At 39.9% G+C, this 25,432-nt stretch overlaps 1 protein-coding gene across 7 annotated transcripts in view; it reads left to right on the top strand.

The window, feature by feature from the left end:
* The window catches only part of LOC144596571 (apoptosis-stimulating of p53 protein 2-like), a 74,922-nt gene that overhangs the window by 11,696 nt on the left and 37,794 nt on the right, over window positions 1-25,432 (top strand). For 3 of the 7 annotated variants that reach the window (XM_078405036.1, XM_078405038.1, XM_078405035.1), the window contains 5 exons: window positions 11,677-11,824; window positions 12,396-12,515; window positions 17,351-17,427; window positions 24,518-24,619; window positions 24,854-25,025. In XM_078405036.1, coding sequence (XP_078261162.1) covers window positions 11,677-11,824; window positions 12,396-12,515; window positions 17,351-17,427; window positions 24,518-24,619; window positions 24,854-25,025 — 619 coding nt within the window. Of the gene's footprint in view, window positions 1-736; window positions 1,154-1,896; window positions 1,917-2,717; window positions 2,779-11,676; window positions 11,825-12,395; window positions 12,516-17,350; window positions 17,428-24,517; window positions 24,620-24,853; window positions 25,026-25,432 lie in introns of those variants that run through there. The other 4 variants (XM_078405040.1, XM_078405033.1, XM_078405039.1 and 1 more) reach the window with 3 other exon arrangements.

Raw genomic sequence — 25,432 nt, 5'->3', positions numbered from 1 at the left:
TAACTGTTTCACACAAAGGGTGGTGGGTGTATGGAACAAGCTGCCAGAGGAGGTAGTTGAGCCTGGGACTATCCGATCGATAAAGAAACAGTTAGACGGTACATGGATAGGACAGGTTTGGAGGGATATGGATCAAGCACAGGCAAGTGCGACTAGTGTAGCTGGGACGGTGTGGGCAAGTTGGGGCGAAGGGCCCGTTTCCACACTGTATCACTCTATGCTATCTTCTCCAGAGATGCTGCCTAACCCGTTGACTTACTCCAATATTTTGTGTAGTTCCTTGGTAAACGAGCGTCTGCAGTTTCTTATTTCTACCATAAAACACTCTTGGCTCTCTTCTCCAGAGATGCTGCTGACCCGCTGAGTTGGTCCAGCACTTTGTCTTTCCTTGTTTCTACAATAAAACACTCTTGACTCTCTTCTCCAGAGGTGCTGCCTGACCCGCTGAGTTACTCCAGCACGTTGTCTTTCCTTGTTTCTACAATAAAACACTCTTGACTCTCTGCTCCAGAGGTGCTGCCTGACCCGCTGAGTTATTCCAGCACTGTCTTTCCTTGTTTCTATAATAAAACACTCTTGACTCTCTTCTCCAGAGATGCTGCTTGGCCCGCTGAGCACTGTCCAGCACTGTCTTTCCTTGTTTATGTCTTGGCTCTCTTCTCCAGAGGTGCTGCCTGACCTGCTGAGTTACTCCAGCACTGTCTTTCCTTGTTTATGTCTTGGCTCTCTTCTCCAGAGGTGTTGCTCGCCGTTGCTATGCAGAGCCCGGGGACGGCCCACTTCCGGCAGTGACGTCAGGCGCGGTGCGTCACGGTGGGGCCGCCTGTTGTGGAGAGTGAGGGGATCGACCGACTACTCACCGACCAAACAGCCAAACCCGCACCGCTGCCCGCAACCTGTAAGCGGGCAGATTCCTGGCACCCTCCCGCCACCATCACCACCACCACCACCAGCAGACACAGCAAGCCACGCTGGCGGGGGTTACGTTGAACTGAGACCAGGCGGTTGAAGCAGAAAGTTTGTGTTGAGGGATTGTGGTGGTCGAGCAGGCCGCGGTCACCGCAGCTCCACTCTCGCCCATTTACTTTCCGGAGCTGAGAGAAGTAGGAAAACAAATCCTGCTTAAATGCGGTTCGGATCCAAAATGATGCCTGTAAGTTTTCTTCTCCGATTTCTACATATTTTTGAACAAATGTCAGGACTTGTAAAGTATAAACTGCTCCTATGTTATCTGTTGATTATCCTGCGTGGGAAGGAACTGCCGATGCTGGTTTGCACCGAAGATAGACACAAAATGCTGGAGTAAATCAACAGGTCAGGCAGTAGACACGAAATGTTGGAGTAACCCAGCGGGTCAGGCAGGATCTCTGAAGAAAATGAATTATTCCTTTTAGAAGGTAGACCCTTCTTCAGGCTGGGTTTCTTTCCAGGAGGTTGAGGAGTGATCGAATAGAAATACACAAGATTATAAGGAGGTTGGAGAGCAAAATAAAGTGAAGTTGAAGTCTGGAATGTGTTGCCAGGAGAGAGGGCGAAGACAGATACTCGCACAATATTTAAGAAGCTTCTGGACAAGCACCACAATTGTCAAGACAAGGACCTAAGTAGGCATACAGATTACCACAAATAGGTTCACTGGCCGGCATGGACAGTATATATATTGTGTAAGAGGAAACAGCAGATGCCGGTTTACACCGAAGTTAGACACAGAATGCTGGAGTAACTCAGCGGGACAGGCAGCATCTCTGGATAGAAGGAATGGGTGACGTTTCGGGTCGAGACCCTTATTCAGATTGAAGAAGGTCAGAAGAAGGGTCTCGACCCGAAACGTCTTCTCTCCAGAGATGTTGCCTGTCCCGCTGAGTTACTCCAGCATTTTGTGTCTACCTTCGATTTAAACCAGCATCTTCAACTAGGTATTCCTTTTCTTCAGCGACGCTTCTTGGCCCGCTGTGTTACTCCAGCATTTTGTGTCTATCTTTTGATTATCTTGTTGTTTATCATGGGCATCTAGAAACGGAGAAGTGCAATTTACACCCTGTAGCTGCATGCGTCGTTTATTTTCGGGAAGATATTTTCACTCTTTTTCGCATAGTGTTAACGGGATCGTTATTATTTTCCTTCTTTCCACTCCGTACAGTTAAAACAATGTGTAACATTTGATCCAGAACAAGTTATGTAATGTTTTAGGGATATTTTGATTCTGTGGCCACACCAAAATAGTGTAGCTTTTCTAATGAAGCATATCTTAATTTTAAAATTTGCTTTCTCGCACTTCTAATGGAGCATTTTTTTAACTTTGCTCGTCGACCTCCCGCTGCTTAACTGTGTAAAGATTATTTTAAAGATGGTTCTAATTATGCTATTTTATAAATTTTCCACCTTGTTATTATGATCAATATATGGAAATCTGTTGGGTAATAACTAACAAACATGATTTGCAGAGTATTCATTAAAATATGAGAATCCTTCTTAACAAATTAAGTCTAATGGCTATTTGCATAATGTCATATCAGTCCTTGTGTTTATATCTTGTCTATTAACATAAGCGCTACTGGCTTTCAGGAATCCTTATTTGACTGAAATAGAACAAATTTGCAATGGTCGAGTTGACCAAAAACAAACAATAATTAACCATTAACTAGATTCATACCTTTGTCCTACATTTACATTGATGTTCAAATGCGAAATGTGTTAGAAACTAGGAAGAGTAAGCAACAGTCCAAAAACCAGCCTGTATGATGGCTTCTAGAATGGATTACAGCAGAAAGAATTTGGGTACATTTTTGTATATTATCAGAGTTAAATTGGGAGTTCAGTAACACTCTAAAAAGGCATGATTTTGGTTAGACACCACCATGGTTACGAATTCGTGATTTATTTGAGAGTCATAGAGTGATTCAGTGTGTAAACAGGCCCTTCAGTCCAACTTGCCCACACCGGCCAACATGTCCCAGCTACATCAGTCCCACCTGCCTGCTTTTGGCCCGTATCCTCCAAACCTATCCTATCCATGTACCTGTCTAACTGTTTCTTAAATGTTGGGATAGTCCCAACCTCAACTACCTCCTCAGGCAGTTTGTTCCACCATCCTTTGTGTGGAAAAAGGTATACCTCAGATTCCTATTAGATAGCTACCAATTAGACTTTTTGTTCACTTTGTACACTAAATTTATCTTAATGCAAGTAATGAGATTCTCAATATCAAGTAAAAAACCTCAAGTACAAATTTAAAACCCTCTGCTGGTTTAATTTTTAAAATATCTACCTGCATGGGGTGAGGTGTTGATTTGTGCATTGGGATCTATAGATGTGGTGTTAGTAAAACAGTCTTTGGTAAATTTGTGCCAAATCCTGAAGAAATCGTCCAGATTGCTTGAGATTTGGGTGCAGGGAAATTAATTAATTGCCACAAATGCAACCGTGGGATCGGCTGTGATTTATTTATGTTACATCTTCAGAAATTCAGTTTAAATAATATTTGCAAAAAGATAAGTTAGAATAATTATTGGTACTTCAATTTATTTTTCCACATGACTTACCCGTAACAAAATTATCATGTACGGTGAAAAACCCTTTAGAAATAAGATTGAAGAATATTGTTTGAGAAATGATCCAATCCAATTTAATTTCAACTTTTGGTTGACTAAAAACGTGCAACTTAATAGCCTTACTCAACATGCCAACATTTGAAATAGTCATACAGCATGGGAAGAGGCCTTTCAGTCCAATTTATCCATGCCAACTTAAGCTAGTCCCAATTGCCCAAGCTTGGCCCATATCCCTCTAAACCTTTCCTATCTATGTACCTACACCGTCTTTTAAATGTTGTTATAGTAGCTCCCTCAACTACACCTTTTGGCAGCTCGTCCATGTCCACACCACCTTCTCGAGTCGAAACGCAACCCCTGCGGTTTGTATTAAAGATGTAAGATCAATATATTTATCAAAAACGTATAGAAACAGTAGATTTTGCTTTCATGTCAAATATTTCGCTATTATATCATATATTGCTGTTATGTTTTGAGGATGTGAAGAAATGGAATATGCTTTCATGGTTTAAGCTGTTATATTGTAACTTTTTAGTGCTTTACACTTGAGATGATAATGGCATGAGATATCATCCTGTTTGTCCCTTAGTTACAAAACGCAAGAGCAGCAGGTGTCATTCTGGATATGGATAACTAGAAAACCCAGATGAACTGGTTGTAGAATTTAAAAGGAAGTGTATTGTATAATGTGTATTAAGGGTGTTATTACAATACACTTTATGGGGAAAAGACAAACCTCTGCATTGAAGACTAGATAAGATATGTAGAATTGGAAGTTTTTTGAATGTTTACTTCTATTCACCTATTATTTGCCAGGCTTTGCCCCACTGCCAACACTATTTTCTACCTTTCACCCCTCCCCACCCCAAAAAGAATCTGAAAAAGGACCTTGACTCGGAGTGTTGTCTATCTATTCCCTCCACATCCTCCACAGATGCTGCTTGATCCATTGAGTTCCTCAAGCACTCTAGTGTCAGCATTGTGCTGATTTGTGTGGGGAATGACAATTATTCAGTGATCATGTACATTTTCTTGAATGGAAGGTTTTCTGGCTGAGATATGTTTTGAAAATGTATTCAGTGGCAAAATTATAATGCTTCTACAAATTGTAATAGCAGAAATGGTTATTCATTTTGTTAACTTTGTTTTGTCTCCCAGTAAAGCAACCCTAGCACTTCTACTCCCTGAATCGCTGCAGATTCTTGCCTCTCAACCTACTTTTTGAAGCACTAATTCAGTTTCCACCACACCTACAAACAGTAAATTCCAGGGCCTAAATACATCCATCTTTGCCAGTGCAACATTTTGAAAATAACATAACTCTGTATTTTAGTGTTTTGAACCATCAGCTGAAAGGAACAGTTTCTTTCTATTCACCTTATTCCAATTAGTCATTGCTATCCTGTGATCCTTCGTTACTCCGGCTTAATTTTATAATTGCAATCCTACATTCCTCAAACTAGTTTAATAATTTTTTTTCTTTCCACCATCACATCCTCCTTAAAGTGTGGCAACCAGAATTCCTCCGATTGTGGTCCAATCAATCTTTTGTCTGAATTAAATCTGACCTCACTTTTACTTCACTCTTTGCCTACTATTTACAAATCTCAGGATCCTGTATGGTTTACCAGCCAGTCTCTCAACATATCTTATCATTCACTTTCAAGTGAAGTGTAAAGTCAAAAACGTTGTTTCAACGGTGCCATTTTGTCTGTTGCCTTCCTTGATTTTTGTTTTGCTAACACGTAATTTCACAATTCTCTGTATTAAGATTCACTTGCCTCTTGTTTGCCCATTCAACAATCTCTGTATCCGAAAGAAAAATTCGAGTCTGTATTGAAGCTGTATGATGCTTCAAATTAATAGCTTTTTTGAAAATGATGGTAGGGTTGAAGGTTCTATTATCACAAAGATTAGAATACAAAACAACCTTGGAAAAAAAGGCAGCCCCAACTTCCTGAATATATGCTGGTAACGGTAGTCCCTCACCCCAGAGGGTGTTCTTGAAAATTTAAGTGATATGGAGCAAAGTTAGAAATTGATGCTTATAACCAGCACTGTTCCCATTAATTCCTTCCATGATAGAAAAATTACAGTTTTGGCTGATTGCGTTGAGCTTCTTGTTATTTTGTAACTTGTGTATATCAATGGGATCTGAGTTCAAAGCTCAAAATATGACTGGTGCTTGAAAAGAAGAATAGATCGCTGTATTTAAAAGGAGGAAGTGCAGGAGTTCATAAATCATAGAACCTGGAGAAGTACAGCTTAGGAACAGATAGTTCAGCCCACATGATGCAAAGATGTACTAATCTCATCTGCCTGCATCCCTTCATTCCCTGCGTGTCCATGTGCATGTCTAAACGTCTCTTAAACAGCACTATTGTATCAACCGACAGCATCACCTGACAGTGTTTCCCCGACACCCACCACCAAACCTGCTGCGTGCGTCAATAGACAATAGGTGCAGGAGTAGGCCATTCGGCCCTTTGAGCCAGCACCACCATTCAATGTGATCATGGCTGATCATTCTCAATCAGTATCCCGTTCTTGCCTTCTCCCCATACCCCCTCACTCCGCTATCCTTAAGAGCTCTATCTAGCTCTCTCTTGAAAGCATTCAGAGAATTGCCTCCACTGCCTTCTGAGACAGAGAATTCCACAGATTTACAACTCTGACTGAAAAAGTTTTTCCTCATCTCCGTTCTAAATGGCCTACCCCTTATTCTTAAACTGTGGCCCCTGGTTCTGGACTCCCCCAACATTGGGAACATGTTTCCTGCCTCTAACGTGTCCAGCCCCGTAATGATCATATGTTTCAATAAGATCCCCTCTCATCCTTCTAAATTCCAGTGTATACAAGCCTAGTTGCTCCAGTCTTTCAACAATCTCCATTAAACTTTGCCCCTCTCACCTTAAAGCTAAACCCTCTAGACTTTGACATGTCCACCCTGGCAAATGGTTTCTGATGTGTAGGAAAGAAAACTGCAGATGCTGGTTTAAATTGAAGGTAGACACAAAATGCTGGAGTAACTCTAGTGGGTCAGGCAGCATCTCTGGAGAGAAGGAATGGGTGACGTTTCGGGTCGAGACCCCGAAATGTCACCCATTCCTTCTCTCCAGAAATGCTGCCTGACCCGTTGAGTTGTTCCAGCATTTTGTGTCTACCAAAAGGTTTCTGATGTCTACCCTAGCTATACGTCGCATAAATTTATATCCAGTCTCCCCTCAACCTCAAACATTCCATAGAAAATAATCCGGGTTTGTCCAACCTTTCCTTGCGGCTAATGCCACCTAATCTAGGCAACATCCTGGTAAACCTCTTCTGCACACAATACTCCAAATACGCCCTAACCAAAGTCTTATGGTGATCCTCTCCAACTATTCCTGCCATTACCCTGCAGCTTGATTTTTTTAATAGTAAGAGTAGGATAAAATAGCAGCATGCATGTAAACACTTATAATCCAATCTAAATGTATTAAGTATAATTGTATTCTCTCTGTTAGATGGCAAATTGGTATTGATATTTCATGTATCACCATTTTAAGCATTGATTTTAGGTGTCCTGTGATCAAAACTAATGGCATGGAAAGCTGAGCATTTCCTACTTTATTATGTAGTACAGTATTTAAAGTTATTTTTGTTTGGATGACTTGCTGTCCTTGACGATTAAACATACTTAAACCACATTATTTTAAAATAGCAAAATGTTTTAAGTGGTTTCAGGATGCAGAGCTTTGGGGTGATATTAGAGTAAAGTGGAGGAGAGGAACAGAGGTCTAAAGCCTGGCCCAAGAAGTGTGTTTGGTCAAATGTCTTTAGGCCAGAATGGGAAGTTAAGATAAGAGATATAAAGATGGAGTTTCAAAACTGAGGATGGGATGATGTTTTGAGAGTGGACATATATGTCGGGCAAGAGGTTCAGATGTTTGAAAAAGCATACTTCTAGATTCAGGACAATTTCTTCCCAGCTGTTATCAGGTAATAGAATGTTCTCTCCTAAGCTGGAGTGGGGTCCTAACTTCCCATTTACCTCATTGGAGACCTTTGAACTTTTTTTACTCGGAATTTATCTTGCACTAAATGTTGTACCCATTATCCTTTATCTGTACACCGTGATCGGCTTGATTGTAATCATGTATCGTCTTTTCTTTGACTGGATAGCATGCAAACAATAGCTTTGCACTGTACTTCGGTGCACCTGACAATAATAACGTAAACTAAACTATAAAATGATGAGGGGATATAGATAGAGTTGACTGCAGAAAAGATATCCCCCTAGAGGTAAATAAAACTAGAGGGTGTTGGTTTAAGGTAAGGGGGAAGAGATTCAGAAGGAATATGAGGAGGACCTTCTTAACCCAGATAGTGGTAAATACCTGCAATGTACTATTAAGGATAGTGGATTGCAGCTGGGTTGCTGGTCGCATTTAAGAATTGTTTAGATGAATATTTTAATTGCTTGGGCACAAAGGGCTTTGGAAGTGCTACAAAATAGGGTTTATATGGAAGGCTGACTGCCCACTGGTTGGCATGGAATAGTTGAACTGAACAGTCAGCTGTCGTGTAACATAGGATTCCGCGATAAAAACTGCCATAATATATAATGACGTTAATATCTTGATAGCTGAAAATATGACTGTCAGTTGTATAATGATTAAATTCTTGAATGATCATTAGATCACAATTGGAAGAAACTGGGTGGGTTGTAGGATAATAGATGAAATGAATGGAGGGATGAGACAAGAGAGTGATTTGAAAAGGATGTGATAATTTTATTGACCTGTTGCATTACCTAATGATCAGATCTTTACTTAACTATTGTGACTGAATTTTCTGTGGGGAGCATTTAGGATGTAAAATGATAACACTGATTTTCATGTGATAAAAGATAAATTGGGAGAAGGCTAACTCTTAACACTCTGAGGCAAGAACTGGGTGGTTTCTTGGGACTAAATCCAGATCTGACTTGTGGAGTCTTAAAAACCAGTTGATTAGAGCTAAGGAGCAGCATATCCCATTGAAGATGAAAGACAGGTATGGCAAGGTTCAGGAACCTCGGATGCCAAGTTATTAGGTACGGCTTTGGAAGTTGGAATTAGACAAGGCCCTTGAGAAATATAAAGGATGCTGGGAAGAATATAAAGAACACATTAGGAAGACTAAAAGTGGCTATAAAATGCCGTTGACATTCAGATTAAGGGGAATCCGCAGGCATTTTATGTATACCTTAAAAACAAAAGGGTAGCAAGGATGCACTGGAGAGCATAAGAGGGAATTTATGCATGGGACCAGAATATGTTGAGCTTTACTCATCACATGAAACAAGCCCAGCAAATGAAACAGTCTATGTCTGCAGAGAGCAGACTTGGTTGAAATTCAGGCAATATATCTATATATATTGTGAATAGACACAAAATGCTGGAGTAATTCAGCGGGACAGACAGCATCTCTGGAGAGAAGGAATGGGTGACTTTCAGGTCTAGATCCTTCTTCAGACCGTCTTCAATCAACACATTCCAGACTTCAACTTCACTTTCTTTTGCTCTCTAACCTCCTTATAATCGTGTATATTTCTATTTGATCACTCCTCAGCCTCCTGGAAAGAAATCCAGCCAATCCAATATTACTGTCTCAGTAAATTGCTCCAATCCAGACAAATCCTGGTGAAACCCCTCTGTATCTTCTCCAGCACGTTCACATCTGTCCTATAATGTGACAACGAGAACTATCCTCAACAACATAGTATCCTCATGATATTCGGTAGCATTAGCATTGAATACCACTCCTTCAGTGTTCTGTGGATCACCAAGAATCATGTAGTCAATTAGACCAGCATTTAAATACTGTGACTATGAGCAGCTCAAAGGCTGTGTATCATGAAGCAAGAGATTCTGCCTCTGTCCACTCAAAACATTTTCACCATCTAGCTTGGAATGTAACGGGTTACTCTGGACTTGCCTGCATGTCTGAATTTAGTTCCATTGGCCCACTTTCCAGATTTAGTTTGGTTTAGAGATACAGCATTGCAACAGCCCCCTTGGCCCACCGAGTCCACACTGACCATCAATCACCCACTCACACTAGGTCAATGTTATTCTATGATCTTGTCCACTCCCAACAGGGACAATTTACAGATGCCAATTCACCAACAAACCCACAGAGATGTGTGAGGAAACTGAAGCACCTAATGGAAACCCATGTGGGCACAGGAAGAATGTGCAAGCTCCATACAAAGTGCACCCGTGGTCAGGATTGAATCCTCGGTATTAGGTTTATTATTGTCACGTGTACCGAGGTACAGTGTAAAGCTTTGCGCTTGCATGCTATCCAAACATGCCGTGCATAAGTACAATTAAATCAAACTCGAGGTCAATAGATAAAGCAATGGGGAAGATACAGAGTGTGAAATATAGTTCTCAGCGTTGTAGCACCTCAGTATATCATTATAACAATGACGTTGTGTTTAATAGCAAAACCACCAGAGCATGTTGTTAACCAGTGGTCAGTGGTGTTGTTATCACGGTTCTCATGTCTAGATTATTCCTTGCATCTTTAAATGAAGAAGTGAGAAACAACATCATATTATCTTAGAAGAACAGTGTTGTCATCTAGACCTTTTTGTTGGATTTCCATGCCATTGTCATAGAAATAAGTCAAATATTATGTAAGTCTGCATGTTTCTTGGAATGCACAAATTGGCCATGGCTGGTTTTGAACGTTTTGGCACTTTCAGATGATTAATCACCCATGTAATGTTTTTTCATTTTCCAGGATCTTTGTCAAATGCACGGGCTGTTACCACTGATTCTGATGTTCAAACCACAAGCTTATCCTATTTTCCATTCTCACCTTTGTATCATCTCCACCCTGAATAATGCACAATGTGTGTCATTGTTAGTGTTTAATAAATGGCAGATATCCAATAATCTCACATTTTTCACTTGTATTAATTATATCCAGAGTATTAATAGTTGGAGCTGACTGTGATTTCTTTGAGAAGGTTTCATTATCAGAACATCAGGGTGATTTTTGAAATTAATATGAATTGATTAATATGAGAATTGCCATATCGAAGTAAAAATGGTGCAATAGGGAGTATTGTACAAAGGCATTATAGATTGAGATTGGCAGATTTGTTAAAGTTAAAATGCTTTATAAATTGAAGGCACATGCTCTTAAAATGTGTAAATTTAATATTTGTTCATCAAAGAATACCTGTCTGCTATTTTGTAAGGGCATTTTGTAAGGGCATACATTCATTTTCTAATCATTTAAAAAATGGATTGGGCTTTTTTTTCCCCTAATCTTATTTGGGGAAGAATGAAACATTAAAAGCTTGCCAATGGAAGGATGCTCAGCTTTAGTTTATGATATAGTATTGAAGAAAAGCCTTCCTCTGCCTGGAGTTAAATAGATCCTATAATTCAGCCAGTACATTATTTCTTATCATAATCCCACTTGGAAAAAATCACTTCCTACACCTGAGTGTTTTTTTTCTTGTAAAGAGTAGACTCTGGAGATTTGTGTAACTGAGATAACCAGCATGAGAAAAATGTCAAAGCCACGTAAAATAAGCATCTGTGCTCTGCAAAAGTAATTTTACCTCTTCAAATTAAAATGATTTGCAGATATGTACATGATATCTGTTGTGTGATAAAGAATCACTGCAAAATTTAATTTATTTTCAATTCCATGAGTTTCAACTCATCATGGTGGATTTTACCATATGTTTTCTGTGTCCATAATTATAATGTTGGCAGATAGTTTATTCTCCATAGATTTTGTCAGCATGTCTGAAAATTTAGTCAGATCTACCAGGCATGACTTAACTTTTATAAATGAGATGAAGTGAGAATAATTGCCTTTGACATCAAGGCTGCATTTGACATGAAGGAGCATATGACATGGCATCAAGGAGCACTGATTAAACTGGGAATCAAAGGGAATGGGGGGGGGGATCATACATGGCTGAGATCATACATTTTGGGTTGATGTTATTGTGGCTACTGTTGGTTAATGAGAGAAAATATAAAGTTGGCTTAATGTAAAATGATGAATGTGTTTGAAATTTGAACTAAGTTAAGGGTCATCATAAAAGTCAAACTTTCTTTTCTGTTTAATGCAGATGTTTCTCACAGTGTACCTGAGCAACAGTGACCAACATTATACAGAGGTACCAATCACACCGGAGACCACGTGCCGAGATGTTATTGGATATTGCAAAGAGCCAGGAGAGACAGACTGTCATTTGGCTGAGCGTTGGCGTGGTGGTGGTAAGTAGTCCCCATTTAGGGTGGCATAGGATGGTGTGCAGTAATTATTGAATAGCCAATCGTATTGGTGGCATAACGTCAGCTACCTTATCGTGGCATGCTTATTTTGTTAATTATGCAAGAGTTGTGCCATTGTATTGAGAGAAACACTGTTGAGCCGCAAATGAGCCTTTCTGCATTTTGCCAATCAATTATTCAGCTTTTAGTAAAATAAACTCTTGCTGTCAGAATTTCAATTTAGAGTATACTACATGATCTTAACTTTAAAAAAAAATATTATTTTTATTGCTTTTTCAAATAGCATACAAAAACATTTAACATAACATAAAATAACATAACATAACAAGGCACATCAACATGATCTTAACTTGAACAGTTTGCATTTTTGGATGAAATGTAAAAACATTATCTTCATTGATATTAACACTTGACATTAGACGGAGTAGGTGAAATTAATAAGATCATTTGAACTTCATGAGTATGTAATGAGAAAGCCAGAGTGATAGAGAGGAATCTTTTAGATTATTGGCAACCACATTAAGGAAAGCTAATTTAGTTGTTCCTCTTGCAGAGCGTGCCATAGCGGACAATGAGCGTATGTATGATATTCTGCAACAGTGGGGAATACAGAGGAATGATGTCTGTTTCTACTTGCGCCATGAGCGTCCACCAAGCATGATTAGAGATGCCGGTAAGAATTGTGGTACATTTTGATAGTCTCGCATCAACTCACTTTACGTCGACTTGTCATAGAGTACAGGAACAATCCTTTTGACCCAACATGTTTGTGCCAATGTTCAAATATCCAACTATCCTTATCCAACACTTAGTCCATATCCTTCTATGCCTTGGTGAATCGATTACTTGTTCAGATAATTGTTAATGTTGTGAGGTTGCCTTCCTTTCTCATCAGACATCGAGACAACCACTTTCTGGGTGAAAATTTTCTATCTAAAATACCTTTCTCAAGCCTATGCCCTCTGGTTGTAGATTTTAGGTTTAGGTTTATTCTTGTCACGAGTACTAAGCTACAGTGAAAAACTTTGTTTTGCATGCTATCCAAACATCAGATATACCATATATATATATACAATCAAGCCAAACTCAAGCACAAAATATAGATCAACGGGGATGACACAGAGTGCAGAATATATTTCTCAGCATTGTAGCACATTGTGGCCATCAGTTCCATAGGCAAAGGCCAATGTCCTCAATGGGTTAGAGGTGAATCGGACAGTACCCTAGCTTATGGAAGGACCATTCAGAATTCTGATAACAGAGGGGAAGAAACTGTTGTTGAGTCTGGCGATGCACACTTTCAAGCTTCTGTACCATGTGCCGGATGGGAGCAAGGAGTGAGCGGGGTGGGACATGTCTTTGATTCTATTGGCTGCTTTTTAGAGGGAGCGTGAAGTGCAGCTGAAGTCAATGGTGGGAAGTGTCGGGTCTGTGTGATGGACTGAGCTACATCTACAATTCTCTGCAATTTCTTGCAGTCTTGGACAGGGTCGTTACAAAACCGAGCTTTTCCTAAACCCAGCTGTGATGCAATCTGACAGTAGGCTTTCTATGGTGCACCTGTAGATATTTGTAAGAGTCGCTGTTATGTCTCAATTCCCCATTAACTATGGTCTTTTAATTTTGTATATCTCTATCAGAACCACCCTCATGTTTCTCTGCTTCAAGGGAAAAGGAAACCCACCATCCAGTCCCTTGCCATAAACATTCCAGGAGATCCCCCTGTCCCCTTCCACCTATATCAGTTTCAGTTTAGTTTATTGTCATGTGTACCTAGGTACAGTGAAAAGCTTTTGTTGCATGTTAACCAGTCGGTGGAAAGACAATACATGATTACAATCAAGCTGTTTACAGTGTATAGATACATTATAAGGGAATAATGTTTAGTTCAAGGTAAAGCCTGTGAAGTCTGATCAAAGATAGTCCGAGGGTCACCAATAAGGTAGATAATTGTTCAGAACTGTTCTCTAGTTGTGGTAAGATGATTCAGTTGCCTGATAACAGCTGGGAAGAAACTGTCCCTGAATCTGGAGGTGTGCGTTTTCACACTTCTATGCCTTTTGCCCGATCGGAGAGGGGAGAAGAAGGAGTGGTCAGGCTGCGACACATCCTTGATTATGCCGCTGGCCTTGCTGAGGCAGCGTGAGGTATAATTGGAGTAAATGGGAAGGGAGGTTGGTTTGTGTGATGGTCTGAGCTGCATCCACTATTCGCTGCAATTTCTTGTGGTCTTGGATGGAGCTGCTCCCAAATCAAGCTGTGAGGCATCCTGATATAATGCTTTCTATGGCGCATCTGTAGAAATTGGTGAAAGTTGTTGCTCTACTCTTCTGCCAATCAAAACCACCCTCACTTGCATCAACATAGCACTTGTGGTGCAGCGACTGGAACAATTACCCTTCAGCACCAGAGAACAGGGTTCGATCCTGACCTCGGGTGCTGTCTGTCTACCATTCTGCTGCCAGCTACAGTATATGAATCCATGGACTTGCACACCAAGGTACCTCTGTTCTTCAAAATTGCTTAGGGCCTCATCATTAATGATATGTCCTATTAATAGAACTCCCAAAATGTATCACCTTGCACTTAGTGGGGTTAAATTCTATCTGCCACTGTTCTGCCCAATTTATAATTTATCACTCTGTAACCTGTCTTTTCTCCTCACTATCAAGACTCACAGTTTTATAATTGCAAAAGTAACCCTCCACCATTGCCCTCTGTCCCTTAATAAGAAGCCACATTTGTTTTTTATTCATCAACTTACCTTGGATCTCTAACCTTCTCCATGAGCTTTCCATGTGGGACTTTGTCAAAGGCTGTCCTGAAGTTCACATAACCCCACTGCCCTTGTATCTAAAATTGTTACTCTTTCAAAAGATTCATGCAGATTCTCCCACCAACAAAGCCATGCTGACCAACCCCTACTTTTCCAAATGTTAATTAATTCCACCCCTTAGTATTTTTTAAAGTAACTTCCTTATCACTGACAGACTCACTGGGTTGTAATTACCTGTCTTCCCAGCTGTACCTTTTGTATTCCCTTTGTAATGTATTTTCAATCAGATCTCATTCACATTCATGCAATTTTTAAATAAGGATTACTTGTCCAATTATGTTTAGTTGATAAACAGGTTTGTATTAACATTGTATGTGACGTATCAGGTATTTACAGCGTAGTTTTGACTTAATTGGGAAAGGAATGCAACTAAATTGACTCCAACCCATTATGTTTATGTACTTTTTCCAGAATGCTGACCATCCAATGAGGGGGGATAGGAGGGGTGGGGGGGGGGGAGGGGGAGTGGGGGGGGAAAGATGGGGAGGGCGGGAGTGGGGGGGAAATGGGGGGAGGGGAGTAGGGGCGTAGGCGGGAGTGGGGGGGGAGTCGGGAGTGGAGGGGGAGTCGGGAGTGGAGGGGGAGGATGGGAGTGGGGGGGATGGTGGGAGTCGAGGGGGGAGGGGAGTAAGGGGAGTCGGGAGTGGGTGTAGAGTGGGAGTGGGGGGAGGGTAGTGGGAAGAGGTGGGGGGACATGGACCGTTGTGATTTACTGTTGAAGACCACTGGAGCAAGTATGTCTTCAATTAAATTAGGTATGTGCAGTTTTAAATGAAACTCTTCATAACTTAGTCATACATTTTGTGTAAGGAAAAAGCAAAATAGAGAAAACAAAACAAAACAATTTTGTCTTGTGTTGTAAAAGGTATTTCTGTTCAATAACCTTTCTATAAATACCAGAATATACTCGTGATAGGCCTGACATTGCACATGTAGTCCAAGAACTGTTGGAAATAATCGTCGTTTTTTCACACATGAATGTAGCGCATACATTTTGCATGCATGGCGTGCATACATTTTTTTTGCTGAAAAGTTGCATTACGCGCCATATTATGAATTTGTAAAATCTAATGTTGGGAGGTCTGCGTTTTGCTCCACAAAGAGGGATATGGGCTAAACATGGGCAGATGGGACTAGTGTAGATGGGGCATCTTTGTTGGCATGGGCAGATTGGGCTTGTTTCTATGCTGTTTATAAATTAATATTTCCATTTAGAAACATTTAGATTTTGTTTTGCTGTTCCTTTAAAATGTGATATTCGGTCCTCTTTCCCCAAAATGTGTATTAAATCACATTTGATAGTAATGCATTAATATTTGATAGAAATATGTGTCAAATGCAAAATTTTCAAAAGGAGAGTTAAAAATCAGTGCATACCTGCACATTTAAAAAAGCCTTATATAAAGGTGGAAGGGAGATGGGAGTAACAATTACTATAGAACTCCAATAATCTGCTTTCCGACAATTCAGAAATCCCGATGGTTTGGCATCAGGCTCACCGGCTAATGGTTACATTCTTCAAAAAGTGAATTAAAATGTGTTTGGCCTTCATTTGAGTAGCATCTGATAGTCTGAAAACTTTTAACTATGCAGGATTATCAGTGTTTTGCTATTTATGAGAAGTACAATTCTAGGTTCAATAAATGGCAATACCTACAAATTCAGATATGCTATTGTTTTGAGATTTGACACTCAATAGTTTGGTTTCCTGCATGGAAGGAATTTCCTATGAAGAGAGATGAAGTAGATTAGATTTGACTCTTTTGAAGTTTAGAAGATTGAGAGTCAATCTCATTGACAAGTGCAAAAATTTATCTTGACAGGAATTATAGTTCCACTGATGGAGATGTTTAGAATAAAAGGATCACCACCTCAAAATAAAGGTCTCGGCCATTCAGAGCTAAGATAAAAATAAAACTCTCAACCGAGAGGACGATGAATTTTTGAAATTTGCTACCAAGAATATTGTAGGTGTAGTTGTGGAATATAGAACAGTGATTAAAAGAGGGAAATGCAGTGAGCACAGGAAAGGGACTAAGGTGCAAGATCAACAATGAACTTACTGAATAGTGGGGGAAGCAAGAGTTAGTTACTCGATTCCTGCTTCTATTTCTTGTGTACTGAAGAACTAAACTCAGGGATATCACAGATGATCCCAAAGTACAAAGCATAGTCTATGTGAATTTACCATTATGCACATGGATCTGTGTTGGGACATTTGCTGTTTGTGATGTACATTATCGATTGCATGTGAGAGATATGATTATGAAGTTTGCCTTTGACACAAAGATTGGTAATTTGTTGATTCATCATCCAGTGTAATTAACATGTAATACATTTAAAATTACATTGTGTTGTTTGGTAAATTAGCCTGTGTACATATCTGGGCTTCACGTAGTCCTACATGCTAGAGATGGATACTTGATCTTGATACTTGATACTTAAATATTTTAGTGCACTCATCTACCCTCACCCCAAGCTTTCTTGAAGAACTGGAATAAAAATATTTGTATGATGTCAGAACTCTGTTTCGACCAAACAATTGTTTCTGGGTGGAGCCTAAAAATGATGCTGTTAAACACAGTGATTTTTTTTAATGTGCTGCTTGTTAATATTTGATTTTTTTAAATGTGCTGCTTGTTAATATTTGACTTTCTCTTCTCCCCCCCCAGGTTGTTTGAGAGTCCAGGATCCAGCATTGAAAAGGAATACAGTCCAGGGTACTATGGAAAGAAGAATGGAAAATGGAGTAAGTATGCCAGTTGTTATCTTTTAAAGTCTACAGAGCAGTGACAACACCCTATCACCTAATGAGTTAGAAGTGGTGTATTTATGCAAATAAAAAAAATCTATTTGAAGAATAGGGGAAACAGAAACTACTGGTATTGTGATTACAAATATTTCCCCTCTGATTCTTTTTCTGCTCTGATTTCCCCCACCACACCTCCAAATTATTTAAATTTGCATCCCTAAAGTTGAAGTTTTATACATTGAATGTACTGAAGCAATTTAAATAAGGAATACCAATACCAGTGAATGCTTAATTTACCCAGAAAGTAATAAAATGTAAAATAAAAGCAGTTAATTCAAGGTAGAAATAGGCTTGATGCAAAAGAGGTTGAGGATAGAAAATTGGCTTCATGGAAGGAAGCAGAAGGTTGTTTTTTGGACTGGAGGCCTGTGACAAGTGGTGTGCCTCAAGGTTTGGTTTTTGACGCATTGCTATTTGTCATCTATATCAATGATTTGGATGAGAATGTAAAAGACACGATTAGTAAGTTTGCAGATGACACTAAAGTGGGTGGTTTTGTAAATAATGAAAATGGTTGTCAAAAATTGCAGCAAGATCTTGATCCGTCAGCCAGGTGGGCTGAGGAATGGTTGATGGGGTTTAAGTGTGAGGTGTAACATTTTGGGAAGTCTAACCAGGGCAGGACTTACACAGTGAATGGCAGGTCTCTGGCGAGTTGTAGAGCAGAGGGATCTAGGGGTGCAGATACATAGTTCCTTTAAAGTAACATCACGGGTGGATAGGGTGGTCAAGAAGGCTTTTGGCACATTGGCCTTCATCAAACAGAGTATTGAGAATAGAAGTTTGGAGGTTATGTTACAGTTTTACAAGACATTGTTGAGGCCACATTTAAAGTATTGTGTTCAATTTTCATCGCCCTGTTACAGGAAGGATCAAGGTGGATATCACACCTTTACCCCACTTCTATCGAACATTAAGCTGTTCAGTCCAAAGAAGGGTCTCGACCCAAAATGTCCCCAATTTCTTCTCTCCAGAGATGCTGCCTGTCTGCTGAATTACTCCAGCATTTTGTGTCTATCTTCTATTTAAACCAGCAATCTCCAGTCTTGACCTTCCCTTTCACAGGTTTCTGTAGTATCCCAGTATCATGTGCTTCGCAATGCCCTGAGTTCATCTGCCTTGCGCGTTGAGCCTCTTGCATTGAAATAAATGCATTTTAATTCAACTGTCTTTCCTAGCTCCCGAGCCCACTTCTGTCTATTGAATTTGCTCTCGTTGACATCAACTGTTAGCCTCCCACCGGCCCCCTAGCAATCTAGTTTCTAGTTCCAGAGTAGTACTTGCAAACTTGACTGCCAAATTAGTTGCACCAGTTCGGGTGCAATCTGAACCTCTTGTACCAGTCACCTCTGCCCCAGAAGAGATCCCAATGGTTAAAAAAAACCTGAATCCCTGTCCCCTGAAACAACTCCTCAGCCATGCATTTACAGTGCCCTCCATAATGTTTGGGACAAAGACCCATCATTTATTTATTTTTCTCTGTACTCCACAATTTGACAACTCGGTTAAAGTGCACATTGTCAGATTTTATTAAAGGGTATTTTTATACATTTTGGTTTCACCATGTAGAAATTACAGCAGTGTTTATACATAGTCCTCCGATTTCAGGGCACCATAATGTTTGGGACACATGGCTTCACAGGGGTTTGTAATTGGTCAGGTGTGTTTAAATGCCTCCTTAATGCAGGGATAAGAGTGCTCTCAGAACCTAGTCTTTCCACTGCCCTTGGAAACTTTTATTGGTGTTTATCAACATGAGGACCAAAGTTGTGCCAATGAAAGTCAAAGAAGCCATTATGAGACCGAGAAATAAGAATAAAACTGTTAGAGACATCAGCCAAACCTTAGACTTACCAAAATCAACTGTTTAGAATATTATTAAGAAGAAAGAGAGCACTGGTGAGCTTACTAATCGCAAAGGGACTGATGGGCCAAGGAAGATGTCCACAGCTGATGACAGAAGAATTCTCTCTATAATAAAGAAAAATCCCCAAACACCTGTCCGACAGATCAGAAACATTCTTCGGGAGTCAGGTGTGGATTTGTCAATGACCACCGTCCGCAGAAGATTTCATGAACAGAAATACAGAGGCTACACTGCAAGATGCAAACTACTGGTTAGCCGCAAAAATAGGATGGCCAGGTTACAGTATGGCAAGATGTACTTAAAAGAGCAACCACAGTTCTGGAAAAAGGGTCTTGTGAACAGATGAGACGATTAACTTATATCAGAGTGATGGCAAGAGCAAAGTATGCAGGATAGAAGGAACTGCCCAAGATCCAAAGCATACCACCTCATCTGTGAAACATAGTGGTGCAGGTGTTATGGCCTGGGCATGTATGGCTGCCGAAAGTACTGGCTCACTTATCGTCATTGATACAACTTCTGATGGTAGTAGCATAATGACTTCTGAGGTTTATAGATATATCATATCTGCTCAAATTCAAACAAATGCCTCAAAACATTGGCCGACGGTTCATTCTACAGCAAGACAATGATCCCAAACGTACTACTAAAGCAACAAAGGAGTTTTTCAAAGCAAATAAACAGTCAATTCTTGAGTGGCCAAGTCAATCACCTGATCTGAACCCAATTGAGCATACCTTTTCTATGCTGGAGAAAACTGAAGGGGACTAGCCCCTGAAACAAGCATAAGCTAAAGAAGGCTGCAATACCTTATGGCAGAGTATCACCAGAGAAGACACCCAGCAACTGGTGATGTCCATGAATCGCAGACTTCAAGTAGTCATTGCATGCAAAGGATATGCAACAAAATATTAAACATGACTACTTTCATTTACATGACATTGCTGTGTCCCAAACATTATGATGCCCTGAAATGGGGGGACTATGTATAAACACTGCTGTAATTTCTACATGGTGAACCCAAAATGTATAAAGATAGCCTTTATTAAAATCTGACAATGTGCATTTTAACCAGATTGATTTTTTTCTTTTTCAAATCTCAAATTGTGGAGTACAGAGGCAAATAAATAAATGATGGGTCTTTGTCCCAAACATTATGGAGGGCACTGTACCAGTCCCATTTTCCTATTCCTATGCTCGACTAGCATGAGGCACTGGAACTAATCCGGAGATTACTATTCCTGAGATCCTGCTTTTTAATCTTTTCCTATATTCACTCTTTAGGGTCTTGGTCCTTTATATTCCAATATTCACAATGAATTTGTCAGAGTTAAGTTACGTCTACAATTCTTTGACCCACTTTCTGGTTGATTCAGATCCTCTTAAAAACTTAGTTAGCCTTCCTCACTGTCCACTTTCCTATCTTTTTTTGTGTCATCTGCAAGTTTACTAATAAAGTTAACTGCATTATTATTCAAATCAATAATGTTGCAGGAGCCATTTTGTTTGTGCAGGCTGTTTTAGCATATATTATTTTGTCTAGATATTTAGCTTTTTTATTTTGGACACTTGGGGGCTGTTGTGAGATGAATACATTTATGGGCATAATGTACTGGGAGGAGCCAGAACTAGGTGCTATATCTGGAGATGCAGAGACGGGAGGGGTTAGACACAGGAAGTGTGGTGAGATACAGTTCTTATCAGACCTGCGACGAGAGCTGAAATCTTGGGGAGATACAAACCTGTTTGTACTATTACTTCAATAAACGACTAATTAAACTGAAAATACGTTTGGAAAATCTCTTTGTTGGTTTGCGTCAAGTCCACTCCCACTCCCTGTGAAGTAATGGCAAGCGGAAAGGACTTTATTGGAAAAGACTAAAGTTGCCATTACAAATGTAGATGACCAACAAGAGAGACCCAGCACAGATCATTCCAGCACTCTGCTGGGCACAGGATTCCAATCAGTAAAACAACACTCTATTACCATCTTTAGACTCCTTCCACCAAGCCAATTATGAGTCTAGTTGGCTAGTTCACCCTAGCTCCCATGTAATCTAACTTCCGGACTTGGGATGGATTATATAAGGTTAAATGCAGGATACGCAAATGGTGCGTCGCTACTGGCAGGGTGGGGATGGTTCAGTACTTCCCCGTTTATGTTAGCTCCTCAGAGATTTGTATGGAGCAGCAGATGTTATGAGGTTAAGGATGCAAACTAAGAAATTATCATGCAAAGTGTGATTTAGTACAGAAGCCTGTTGACTGTTTCAATGCAAGTTTGCCAGTACTTAAGGTAGCTAAGCTGCCCAGATAGAAAATGCAGTTGGGCACAACCTTCTAATTCTACAATAGTGGCACCAAAGTGTTGCACCATTTTTCAAAAGGTATTTGGGGACAACTTCGACAAAAAACGTTTGTACTTTCGTGGTTAAGTTATTAGAATCAATAACCAAGCCACTGGAAAAGTCTGATTGAGTTTCATTTGGAGATAGAGCGCAGAAACAGGCCCTTCAGCCCACCAAGTCTGCGCCGACCAACGAGTGCCCATACACCAGTTCAACCCTCACACTACGAACAATTTACAGAAGCCAAATAACTGACAAACATGCACATTTTTGGAATGTGGGAGGAAACTAGAGCACCCGGAGAAAACTCACGCGATCACAGGGAGAATATACAAACTCTGTACAGAGAGCATTCAAAGTCAGGATCGAACCTGGTCTCTGGCACTGTAGGGTAGCAACTTTACCATTGCACCCCTATGCCAATAACGATGTGCTAGCACAGGTTCATTTCAGGCAAATATATGTTAAATCTCAGTAAATGTTCAGGAATGGAATATTGGTACACGTGACAATCAACTAAACTGAACTTAGCCACATAAAAATGTGGGTAAATGTCTCCCCCTACAGTATATCTGAAAAGGCAATCAAATACAGTATATGATTGCAAAGAATGTAAAGCCCAGTATCATATCCCCTCACCACTATCCAATTTCCCTATTTGATTTATTAGTTATTATCTTGTATGTATTGTCCCTGGTTTTGTTTTTTTCTATATATGGAAGCATTTTTTTACACCTATTTTAATGACTACTTAAGCTAGGAAATCTCTAACACCTTGGGCTTCTCTATTGTTCAGAAAAAAAACCTTTTCTTGGTGGGATAATAATGTCCAGTCTTATGTATCACAAAATGCTGGAGTAACTCAGCAGGTAAGGCAGCATCTGCAGTTATTTTCCTACACCCCATGTCCAGTCTTATTTTGCTTTTCACAAAGTAAAGGCAAAATAGTTTAAATGAAGTCTAAGGAAGGATATATATTTAATATATTTTTCAATTCTGTCCCACCAGAAATGAAATCCAGTACACTTTGTTTTTTTTCCTTTGCCTTACTAACCATCTTTATTATATTGATTTATTTCCTTTTGTCCCGTTTTGAACTACTCTTCCAAGATACGTAGAATTTCTTTCATTCAAAGTGGTCAACATTAGACTCTGACATGGTGTCACCCATTCTAAGTTGTCTTATTTAGTTGAAATCTTCCCTGTGTCTTGTTTCTATCTTTAATTTGATGTCATTTGTACATTTTGAAATCGTAATATGCCAGCTAGCATAGCTACAGTATGTTTGTTGTAGAAGACGAATATTTGTTCTGTCAGTGTTCCACATTCTTATAAAACATCTTATTATCCAGTTTATGTTTTATTGTCTCAAACCAATGTGTATTCAGGTGCCACAGGCTAACCTATTCCATTTTTGGCTTGGATTTTATTTTGAACAAATCTCATCAGTTTATCTCTTTAAAATGTGTCATTACTTGGCCCTGTCAGTAGCCATGTGCATAAGGCTGATCATGTCTAACCATGAAAGAAAGCAGACGCCATACCACCTCTGCAGACCCAGCTAAGATGCTGACTTGCCGTATCAAAGTCCATATTTCTGGCCCAGGACCCTGTATCCAAACTGCGAAAGTGAGAACTGAAATAAAGGGGAAAGGATTAAGAGGAAATGTTTGCCATAGGGTGAGATCAAATGCAGATGGGTGTGACGAGTGTAGGAAGAGCATTCTGGTTGGCATGGGTATGTTGGGCTAAAGGGCCGGTATCCATGCTGTATGACTGACTCTAATTGCTCAATTTAATATTCAACTAAAAAAGAACTTGATACTTGAGACACAGGAGACAGCAGATCCTGGAATCTTGAGTGATGGAGCAACTCAGTGGGACAGGCAACATCTGTCGAGGGAAACGGACAGATAAGCCTTCCTACCCAAAACATCGCTTGTCCATTTCACTCAACAAATGATGACTGACCTGCTGCATTCCTCCACCTTTTTTTTGCTCAAGATCTGGATGCTGTTTTGGTTAGTTTATTGTTGTCACGTGTATTCAATCGAGTCAAGGAAAAGACTTTACATAAATACAATCAAGCTGTCCACAGTGCACAGATAAAGGGTACAGCATTTAGTGCAAAGATACAAAAACAAAGTCCGATTAAAGATAGTTAAAGGATTCTAGTGAGGTAGATGGGAGGTCAGGTTGATGAGGATGGTTCAATCTGGAGGTATATGTTTTCAAACTTCTGCATCTCCTGCTGATGGGTGAGGGGAGAAAAGGGAGAGACCGGAGTGAGACTAGTCCTTGATTATGCTGGCGGCCTTGCCAAGAATAATCAAGTCTAGATGAAGTCAGTGGCAGGGAAGCATTTTATTGTGATGGTCTGGGCTACATACATAACTGCAATTTTTTGCAGTTTTGGATGAAGCTGTTCCAAAACCAGGCTGTGATGCATCCCAATAAGATGGTCTGTGCGGTGCATCTCTAGAAGTCGGTAAGGGTTTTTGGGAACAACCCAAACCTCCTTAGCCTTCTAAGGAAGTCGAGGCATTGTTTTGCTTTCCTGGCCATAGCTTCGAAGTCCAGATCAAATTGCTGGTGATATTTATTTCTCGGGACGTGAAGCTGGCAACCACCTCTTTTTTGGTGCCATCAATGTTCACGGGGGTATGTAAACTTCCTGAAGTTAATCACTATCTCCTTTGTCTTGCTAACATTGACAGAAAGGTTGTTGTCTTGGCACCAAATGATCTAAGTTTCTGCTGAAGAAATTTGAAGCAGTTGATTTTGAGCGTAATTTTTCTCAATTTATTTTCAGGTTAGTGGGCCACGCATGGATATGACCCTTGCTGAACTGCAGGAAATGGCAACTCGGCAACAGCAGCAGATTGATTCTCAACAGAAACTGTTGGCAACAAAGGTACACATCTGTAGTCTTATTTTTTTAAAGTTTGAGACTGATTTAATTCTCCCCTAAAGTCGGGTATAGTTCAACTGCTGCTTCGTACCATGTGGTAACATACCCATCTTGAAGGTGAAAATTAACGACTTAATTAAACTTAATGTAGGATGCTACACCAATCCCACAATATGTTTCTTGCAGATGAACTTCATACATTTTATATTTACATTGTCTTTTTATATAAACACTTAGGAGCAGCATCTGAGGTACCTGAAGCAACAAGACCACCGAGATCAACAGTTAGCAGAACAGGAGAAACTGCAAAGGCTTCGTGAGATTGCAGAAAGTCAAGAAGCCAAATTGAAGAATGTACGGGCATTGAAGGGACAAGTGGAACAAAACCGACTAAGCAACGGGAAGCTGGGTGAGTTATAAATGTTCAAAGGCACTACTGGAGGGATTTGCAGTCAAGGACGTGAATTTTTAAATCAAAGTGTTTTTTGATCTTTTGTTTGTTAGTGAGCATAGACATCATGGCGGAATGGAACTTGTGGGATAGAAGAGTTTTGGATAACATTCCAAAAGGATTAAAGTTTATTGAAAATTGATTTTTTTAAATCTGTTTATTTAATTTTGAGTTTACGACCATGAGAGCGAGGAAGGATGTGTTGGAATTGTCAAATCTGCAAAGGATAATGGGCACCAATGAGCATTTCAACAGCTCATCTCATTTTATCTCATAAGTTAAGACAAAGAAACTGGTTATGTTACAAAGGTCTTAATTTGATCAGTTTGTTGTCCCCGTAATTCAAATGCAACAAAGCTCAGCCT

This window comes from Rhinoraja longicauda, chromosome 9 (genome assembly GCF_053455715.1).
Source record: "Rhinoraja longicauda isolate Sanriku21f chromosome 9, sRhiLon1.1, whole genome shotgun sequence".
Lineage (NCBI taxonomy): Eukaryota > Metazoa > Chordata > Chondrichthyes > Rajiformes > Arhynchobatidae > Rhinoraja > Rhinoraja longicauda.
This window is presented reverse-complemented; position numbering and strand designations above follow the sequence as displayed.